The following is a 10237-nucleotide window of genomic DNA, read 5'->3' as shown; positions in this document are numbered from 1 at the left end:
GACTCTGTCTCTTAATGGGAGCAGCTGCCCAGCCACACAACAATGGGTGTGGCACAGGGAGGGGACTTGAGACAGGACCCCTGTGAAGACACTGGCACATGCTGTCCTGAGCAGAAGACAGTCTTAGCACTGACCATGTGGCAGGGACACAGCCACTCTGTTTGATGGACCCCCACTCCCACCCCAGAGCCTCAGCCACCTCCACCAGCTGCTTGGTCCTAGAGTCAGTCATGGGTTTTGTCTTCCTCCGCTCCCCCCAGCCATCAGCAAATCCCACAGGACTACTCTATCTGCAAACCCACCATCCACTGGTGTGGCTGGATCTGGCTGAATTCCCGCCACACAGGCCCTCTTCCTCCAGGTGACACTGCTGGACCACACTTCCCATCTCCCGTGCACTTGGAAGTGGCCATGGGACTAGGTTCTGGACCGTGAAGTAGGGGTGGTGTGCTCCACTTCTCGGCCCATCGGCACCCCACACACTCTTTCCCTTCCACTAGCTTGACACAGGGGGCCATGAGGTACGGGCAGTGGAGCCCCAGAAGGAAGAGTCCTGGGTCCCTGAATGGCCACCTGGAGGAGAGCCACCTGCTGATCAGGAACACCCAAGGGCAAGAAATACATGTCTGTTGTGGGGAGCCCTGAGATTTTGGAGTTCATCTGTGACAGCACAGAGCCCCTCCCTCACTAGGCTCCAGCCTCAGAGGCCTTCCTTCTGTTCTTCCAACATGCCATGTTCCACCCTGCCTCTGGGCCTTTGCATGTGCTATCCCCTATGACCTCTGCATGGCTGGCTCTTTCTGGTTAATGAGACTCAGCTCAAATGCCAACACTTCAAATATATACCTCTACCACCCTGGCTTCCAGCACCCCTCATCCACTATTTTTGTCTCTCTGTGGCATTTACCACTATCTGAAATGTTATCTCTCATTTACTAGAGGTTGTGCAGTATAGGTGGTTAAGAGCATGCACTCTGGAGCCAGATACTCTATGTTCAGGTCTGCCTCTGCTATTTATTGCTGTGTGGTTTAGGGCAAGTAACATAACCTCTCTGTGCCGGTATGTCCCTATTTGTAAAATGGGACCAGTAATAGAATTATCATAGTGATTAAATGAACTTAACACATGTAAATTGCAAAACACAGTGCCTAGTACACTATAAGAACTGAGGAAGTGTGAGGTTTAATTAACATGTTTAAATTTCCTGGGGGCAGGACTTTGTTTCTCTTTGCGGCCACTGGGTCTCCAGTGCCCAGCACACAGCTGGGGGTTAATATTGGTTGACCAAGAATGAATGACAATAAAAGGGACAACCTAGAAGAAATGGATAAATTTCTAGAAATGTACAATCTCCCAAGACTGAACCAGGAAGAAATAGAAAATATGAACAGACAAATTACCAGTAATGAAACTGAATCAGTAATTTTAAAACTCCCAAAAAACAAAAGTACAGGACCAGACAGCTTCAAGGTGAATTCTACCAAACATTTAGAGAAGAGCTAACACCTATCCATCTCAAACTATTCCCAAAAATTGCAGAGGAAGGAACACTTCCAAACTCATTCTAGGAGGCCAGCATCACCCTGATACCAAAACCAGACAAAGATATTGCAAAAAAGAAAATTACAGGCCAATATCACTGATGAACATAGATGCAAAAATCCTCAACAAAATATTGGCAAACCAAATCCAACATTAAAAGGATCATACACCATTATTAAGTAGGATTTATCCCAGGAATGCAAGGCTTTTTCAATATCTGTAAATCAATCAATGCATTCATCACATTAACAAATTGAAGAATAAAAATCATATGATCATCTCAATAGATGTGGAAAAAGCTTTTGACAAGATTCAACATCTATTTATGATAAAAACTCTTCAGAGGGAGCATATCTCAACATAATAAAGGCCACATACGACAAATCCACAGCCAACATCATACTCAATGGTGAAAAGCTGAAAGCATTTCCTCTAAGACCAGGGACAAGACAAGGATGCCCACTCTTGCCACTTTTATTTAACATAGTTTTGGAAGGCCTAGACACAGTAATCAGCGAAGAAAAAAAAATAAAAGAGCTCCATTAAGAAGTAAAGCTGTCACTGTTTGCAGATGACATGATAGTATACACAGAAAATCCTAAAGATGCCACCAGAAAACTATTAGAGCTTATCAATGAATTCAGTAAAGCTGCAGGATACAAAATTAATACACAAGAATCTGTTGCATTTCTAAACACTACCAACAAACTATCAGAAAAATTTAAGGAAACAATCCCATTTACAATTGCATCAAAAAGAATAAAATACCTAGGAATAAATCTACCTAAGGAGGTAAAAGACCTGTACTCAGAAAACTATAACACACTGATGAAAGAAATTGAAGACGACACAACCAGATGGAAAGATATACCATGTTCATGGACTGGAAGAATTAATACTGTTAAAGTGTGATATGATATCACTCGTATGTGGAATCTAACTTAAAAAAAAAGATACAAATGAACTTACTTACAAAACAGAAACAGACTTACAGATATTGAAAACAAACTTATGGTTACCAAAGGGGACACGTTGGGGGGAGGGATAAATCAGGAGCTTGGGATGAATATACACACACTACTATATATAAGATAGATAACCAACAAGGACCTACTGTATGGCACAGGGAACTCTACTCGATATTCTGTGATAACCTATATGGGAAAAGAATCTAAAAAAAAGTGAATGTATATGTGTATAACTGAATCACTTTGCTGTACACCTGAAATTAACACATTGTAAATCAACTATACTCTGACAAAATTAAAATATTAAAAAAATATATTGTCAAAGTGACCATACTACTCAAGGCAATCTACAGATTCAGTGCAATCCCTACCAAAATACCAAGGGCATTTTTCACAGAACTAGAACAAACAATTTTAAAATTTGTATGGAAACACGAAAGACCACAAATAGCCAAAACAATCTTGAGAAAGAGAACAGAACTGGAGGAATCATGCTCCTTGACTTCAGACTATACTACAAAGCTACAGTAATCAAAATTGTCTGGTACTGGCACAAAAACAGACACCTAGATCAATGGAACAGAATAGAAAGCCCAGAAATAAACCCACACACTTATGGTCAATTAATCTATGACAAAGGAGGCAAGAATATACAATGCAGAAAAGATGGTCTCTTCAACAAGTGGTACTGGGAAAACTGGACAGCTACATGTAAAAGAACGAAATATACAAAATAAACTCAAAATGGATTAAAAGACTTAAATGTAAGACCAAAACTAAAACTCTTAGAAGAAAATATAGGCAGAACACTCTTCGATATAAATGGTAGCAATATTTTTTTTGGATCCATCTCCTAAAACAAAGGAAATAAAAGCAAAAATAAAACAAATGGGACCTAGTTAGACTTAAAAGCTTTTGTACAGCAAAGGAAACAAAATGAAAAAACAACCTACTGAATAGGAGAAAACATTTGCAAATGATATGACCGATAAGGGGTTAATATCCAAAATATATAAACAGCTCATACAACTCAACATCAAAAAAACAAACAACCCAATTAAAAAAATAGGCAGAAGACCTGAACAGACATTTTTCCAATGAAGACGTACAGATAGCCAACAGGCACATGAAAAGATGCTGAACATCATTAATCATCAGAGAAATGCAAAAATCACAATGACCTATTACCTCAGAGAAAATGGAACCCTTGTACACTGTTGGTGGGAATGTAAATTTGTGCAGCCACTGTGGAAAATAGTACGGTGGTTTCTCAAAACACTAAAAACAGAACTACCATATGACCTAGCAATTCCACTCCTGGGTATGTATCTTAAAAAATGAAAACACTAATGTGAAAAGATACATGCACTCCCATGTTCATAGCAGCACTATTTACAATTGCCAAGATATGGAAACAACCTAAGTGTCCATCAATAGATGAATGGATAAAGAAGGTATGGTGTACACACACACACACACACACATACACACACACAATGGAATACTACTCAGCCATAAAAAGGAATGAAATTTTGCCATTTGCAACAACATGGATGGAATTGGAGGGCATTATGCTAAGTGAAGTAAGTCAGAGAAAGACAAATACTGTATGATATCACTTACATGTGGAATCTAAAAAATAAAACAAACTAGTGAATATAACAAAAAGGAAACAGACTCACAGATATAGAGAACAAACGAGTGGTTACTAGTGGGGAGAGGGAAGTGGGGAGGGGCAAGACAGGGGTTGCGGATTAAGAGGTACAGACTATTGTGTATAAAATAAATGAGCTACAAGGCTATACTATAGACACAAGGAATACAGCCAGTATTTTACAATAACTATAAGTGGACCATAACCTTTAAAAATTGTGAATCACTGTGTTGTACATCCGTAACTTATATAATATTGTACATCAGCTTTATCTCAATAAGATAAAACATTTTTAATAAAAATAAAAACAGGGAGAAAAAAAGAAAGAATGAAGACCTGGATCTGTTCCCAGACTTGCCCGGCCCCTGCCCAGATCCAGGCTGGGGGGCAGTGGGGTCGGGCAGGCTTCTGGAGCCCAGGAGCTGGGGGACAAGAGGTGGCCTGTCCTGAGGGTTGTCTGCCTGCTCAGGGAGTGGCTGGGAGTGTAGAGACAGCTCAAGCCCCCTGGACGTGGTCACAGGCACAGCTGTTCCATTGACAAGGTGGCCACTGGTTGCCATGACGACACTCCTGGCCCCAGAAGAACGTGTTGAAGACAACGGGAGAACTCTGCAGCCACCCCCAGCTTAGCCTCCAAGATGGCAAGCCACCTCTGACCCAGAGCAAGTGTCACACCACATGCTCATGTGCAGGCACACACGGACCCACGGTCACAGGCGGACTGAACAAGACACCCAGAGGGACCTGCACACACCCGGAGGGCCTCACGCCCAGGGAGCGGCCAGACACCCACATGGGAAGGGCAGACACACATCTGCCCTGACCAGAGCCCCAGACAGAGCCCCGCAAGAGGCCCCAAGACGCGCACAGGCCTCCCCAGGGGGCACAGGGTCACTCACAAGATGCACGCCCACCCAGAAGCCAGACGCGGACTAAGCAACCTGCATCACCTGGGAGGCCACGGCCTGACCTCGCCCGCCATTCACCTGTGGTCCCTGGGACCTGCTGTGCGGCAGGCCCGCAGCGAGCGTGTGAGCGTGTGTGCGTGTGTGCGTGTAAAGAGAGACAAGCCCTGAGGCTGAGCCCTGCCCCCCACAGGGCAGTGTGCCCCCCACCAAGCCCCTGCTCTCAGCCCCAGACGCAGGGTTCCAAGCACAGCTCGCCCCCTCTTACCTGGAGACATGGGGTACATGGATGATGCCAGGCGGGGCTCCCCGTTGCTAGCGGCGCAGTCAGCAGCAGCGCCCGGACCACCTCGACACCGCAGGCCCGGCTCAGCCCCACTGCCATTGCGGCCGGGTGCGTTCAGGGGCCGTGCGGGCGGGCGGGCGGGCGGGGCGTGGGGGGGGGCTTTGTCCCAAACGAGCCTCAGACAGTGATTCTCAAAGCCAGGTCCTGGCGCCTCTCTCAGGGGATCAGCAGATCAAAAGGTCAAACTATTTTCATGGTAATAACTCGGATACTTGCGTTTTTCACACTCACACGCTCACAACTCACAGGCGTACTGTGGAGTTTTCTAGAGGCTACGTGAGGTGTGATATCGCGAGAGGTGGAAAGCAGTGGCTGCTGTGAGAATCCAGCTGACTTCTATGAACCACACGTTCAAGAGATTTGCAAAAGTGAAAAACAGTGCCACTCTTTTCGCTAGGTTTTATTGTATTTCATTGGTTTTAAGAGAGCTATTTTTCATTAAAAATGTATTATTTCTGTAAACACAGTGGGTTCATTGTCATTTAAAATGAATGCATAAATATTTATATTTTTTCTCAGCTTTAATTTCTATCACTGTAAATATTGATAGATATACACATACACAACAGCTCTGGGTCTGCAATAATTTTTTTAAAAGCTAAGGGGTCCTGAGACCCCCAATGTTTGAGACCTGCTGCCTTAGACACAGGGCTAATGATTGATTATAGTTCCTCTGTGCACACAAATTCAGTGAATAATAGGGAGCATGTATTGAGTCCTTACTGTGGCCAGGCCCCATCTGAGGGCTTTAGAAGGGTCATCTCAGGGAATCCTCACACCAGTCCTATGAGGAAGGTGATCTGAAGACGAGGAGGAAACCCAGGCTGAGCTTCCAGTAACCCGAGGGGACTGACCGTGGGCCCAGTAAGTGGCAGAGTCAGGACTGAAACTCAGGCAGTCTGGCTTGAGAGTCTCCCATCCGAAACCCCACCATCTTCTACCCGTCCCTGTGCTTAAGATTCCAAATAAGATACAAGATGCCCAGTTAGGTTTGAATTTCAGATAAGCAAAAAAATTTAGTACAAGTATGTACCAAGCATTACATGGGACATACTTATACTAATGCACTGTTTATCTGAAATTCAAATTGAACTGGTGTCCTCTATTTTTATTTGCTAAATCTGGTGACCCCAGCTGTGCCAGGCCTGCTCTGGGTGCTCAGGGCCCCTGCCCTCTGGACATCTGTCCTCAGCAGCATGACCTGACCACTTTCTGGCTGTGCACCCCAGGGGCAGTCCCTCCACCTCTCTGATCTGCATGATAGTCCCTCTCCCCAGAGCAGAGATGAGGGGGTGGCGGGAGCAGAGTTGTGGTGACCGTGGGCACATTTCATTCTAGTAACATTTTCCCTAAAATTCAGTGTCCACAACATCCACTCACCCACCCTACACACCCGCCCCTGTACCCCACACGCTATAGCCAGTCAGGTCTACTTGGAGAGGTTGTCCCATAGCTGCTGCAATCTGCTCTCCCACCCTCTCCCCAGCCCTGGATGACTGGGAAGGACTGTGTCCTCTGCAGCCTTGCTTTGACTCTCTCTGGCCTCCAGCAGGGCATGGCTGGGGAGGTGCCACCCGGCAACAGGCTCTTGAATGTCCACAGGTCCTGGGGCTTCCCCATCACAGTGACACACATTTTACAGACAAGGAAACTGAGGCTCGGCTCCCAGGGCCTGCGATTTAGCATTTAATTAGGCACCAGGCCGCTGCATCCTGAAACGCCGCGCCCTCCTCTCCACAGGAACTTCTGCCCAGAGCAGCCTCCAGCCCACCTGCCAGCCCCCACAAGCCAGCACACCTGGATGGTGTCAGAGAGGTGACTTACAGCAGACACTCTGACACAGCTCTAGCCCCTGGAAGGCAGCCAGGGCTGCACATCTGACAGGGACATGGCAGTGCTGAATCACTGAACACACTGGTGGACTTTTCCACTTAATATATAATTACTTCCTTGAGTAAGATCCTTCCTCCGCCAGCCTGGCCCCCTTCTCTGCTGTTTCAGTTTTTTCCTTTGACCTCTGAAAGGATGATCGATTGGTGTGGTTAAGCACCAACTACAGGCAAAGAAGGCCCAGGGTGGCAGGAACCCCACAAAGCGTACTTGGAGAGAACTTAGATTGGAGTTCAGTAGGGTGATCAAGAGATCAGGAGCACAGGAGCTGTGTGATCCTGGGCAAATTGCTTAACCTCTCTGGGCCTAAGCTACCTCATCAATTATTGCGTGTTGCTGTGGGCCAGGCCCTTTTCTAAGCACTTTCACACGTCTGCTCTCGTGTAATCCTCTCCATGTGAGATAGGTACTGTTATCAGCCTTGACATATGGGTTTACCAAGGCTGCTGTAACATAGTACCACAGACTGGGTGGCTTAAACAACAGAAACTTCTTTCCTCACAGTTCTGGAGGCTGGAAATCCAAAATCAAGGCATCAGAAGGCTGGTTCCTTGTGAGGGCTGTGAGGGAGCATCTGTTCCAGGCCTCTCTCCTTGGCTCGTACATGACACTCTTCAACCCGAGTACCTGCACACTGTCTGCCTTCAATGCATGCCTCTGCGCCCAAATTTCCTCTTTTTATAAGGACTCCAGTCATACTGGATTAGGGCCCACCCTAATGGCTTCATCCCAGTTTAATTACATCTTCATTGATCCTCATTCCAAATAAGGTCACATTCTGAAGTTCTGGGGGCTAGGACTCCAACATATGAATTTGGGGGGAAATTCAACCTATAACACTTAGTTATAGGCGAGAAAACTGAGGCTGAGTTTAAGTGACTGGTCCAAGATCACACACGCTTTAAAAGCTAGAAGCAGGATTCAAACCCAGGCTCCAGAGGTCCTCTTTCTCTCGAACCCTCAGCAGCACTGCTGGTTCAATATTGAGCCAACCACTTCTGCCTGACAGGGCTGTGCTGGGGATTAAACATCATGAGCCACAGAAGGCATTTCAAACAGTGCCTGGCACAGAGTAAGCACTGAACAAATGTTAGCTATTAATACTACGGTCTGCCAGGCCTGGGTTCAGATCCTGCCCTGACTTCTCATGCTGTGTGACCTTGGGGGGGCTCCACCTCTCTGGGCCTCAGCTTTCTCACCTGTGAGAGGTGGGGTGGATGACACGTGTTGCCGGGTGCCTGGACCATGCTGACTGTGACCCCTCCTTCTCCCCAGGCGCTGGGACCTCTCCAGGCCCAAGACTCTCTGGGCCTCCATGTGGCCTCCCTCAGGGGTGGCAGAAGGTCTGACCCAGGGTGCACATCAGCCTTGGCTGGCAGAGGGAGGAGAGAGAAGAAACTAGTTTAATTCAGGTGCAGAGGCCCAGAATCACTGGGGGTTGTCTGCTCTGGCCAAGATGGAGTCACAGGGACCGATTTATCACCTGAAACAAACCAACCAAACAGATAAAATACATGACTCAGCGATTATCAAGACACTGGCTTCAGGCCACAAAGAACCATGATCGCTGCAACACAGGAAATGAACACGGTGGGCTCTCATGATCACCCACCTTGCTGCCTTGAGACCTTCCAGGCTGGGTCGTGGGGAAGGGGAGCTCACAGGGCTCAGAGAACTCCTGGGGTACACGGAGGCTACAGCAGCCATGGTTCAAGGGCAGAGCACAGGAGGAGAGAGTGCCCAGAGGGAGAACCTGCCGATCCAAGGAGGGGCCCCCTTGAGCACCCGCAGGTAACCTGTGCAGGTGTGTGAGGATGCTATCTGAGGCCGGGGAAGAGCCAGCTGAAAGGATCAGAGAGACGGTGGCCTGGTATCACACAGGACTGGGAATGGTGCCTGTGTCCGCCAGCCAGACCAAAAGTCTCCCATTTCACAGGGCGGTAAGTGGAACACTCAGGAAGGCCTGGCCTCGGGAGCCGGGGATGACTAGCCATAGACTGAGCCTTGCTCCAGACCCACCGACCAGGTCATAAAAGCAAGACCTGAAAGAACCAAACCATTTCCAAGTGACTTGACTGCATCTCTGAATAAAGCTCAAGAAGATTCACAGGACACAAACATACCAGCACCTAACCAGGTCAAATTTACAATGTCTGGCATCCAAAGATCACCAGGGGGGGCAAAGAAGCAGGAAAACACAACCATGATGAAGAGGAAAAAAATCAACTAATCAAAACCAAACCAGAACTGACATAGACACTAGAATTAGCAGAGAAGGATGTTAAAATAGTTACCGTAACTGGGTGCCACGGGTTCAGGAATTTTAAATGTGGAAGATATTAAAAACACCTTCTCAAGATAAGAACTATGAGGTCTGAGATGAAGAAATATACTAGACAGGGATAAAGGCAGATTAGACGCTGCAGAAGAAAAGATTAGAAACTTGAAGACACAGCATCAGAAACTATCTGACATGAGAGACACAGAGAAAAAATTTTAAAAAACTGAAAAGTGCATCTGTGAGCTGTGAGACCACTTTCAGCCACCTAACATACAAGTCATTGGAGTCTGGGAAGGAGAAGGCGGGGAGGGAGGCAGAAAATATACTTGAAGAAGTAATGGTTGAAAACTTTCCAAATGTCATGAAAATTTATAAACCAATAGGTCTAAGAACCCAACCAACCCCAAGCAAAGGAAACACAAAGACAATCACAGTAAGGCACATCATATCAAACTGCTCAAAAGCAGTGATAAAGAGAAGAATCTTAAAAGAAGGCAGAGGAAAAAAACATGCTACTTTTTCAGACACACAAAAACTAAACTATTTCATCACCAGCAAACAAAGACTACAAGAAATGCTGAAGAATTAGCATTTAGTCTTTTCGGAGGAAGGAAAATGACACCAGATGGAAACTTGGATTTACACAAAGG

At 46.3% G+C, this 10237-nt stretch overlaps 1 protein-coding gene across 1 annotated transcript in view; it reads right to left on the bottom strand.

The window, feature by feature from the left end:
* LOC137773357 (uncharacterized) overlaps positions 1-5455 on the bottom strand; it is a gene marked incomplete at its 3' end in the record, with an annotated part of 8281 nt that extends 2826 nt beyond the window's left edge. The window contains 1 exon segment of the mRNA XM_068557949.1: positions 5339-5455. Coding sequence (XP_068414050.1) covers positions 5339-5455 — 117 coding nt within the window.
* Positions 5456-10237: the final 4782 nt, after the last annotated feature.

Source organism: Eschrichtius robustus, chromosome 12 (genome assembly GCF_028021215.1).
Source record: "Eschrichtius robustus isolate mEscRob2 chromosome 12, mEscRob2.pri, whole genome shotgun sequence".
Classification (NCBI taxonomy): domain Eukaryota; kingdom Metazoa; phylum Chordata; class Mammalia; order Artiodactyla; family Eschrichtiidae; genus Eschrichtius; species Eschrichtius robustus.
The sequence above is the reverse complement of the archived record's forward strand: the minus strand, read 5'-3'. Positions and strand labels throughout refer to the sequence as shown.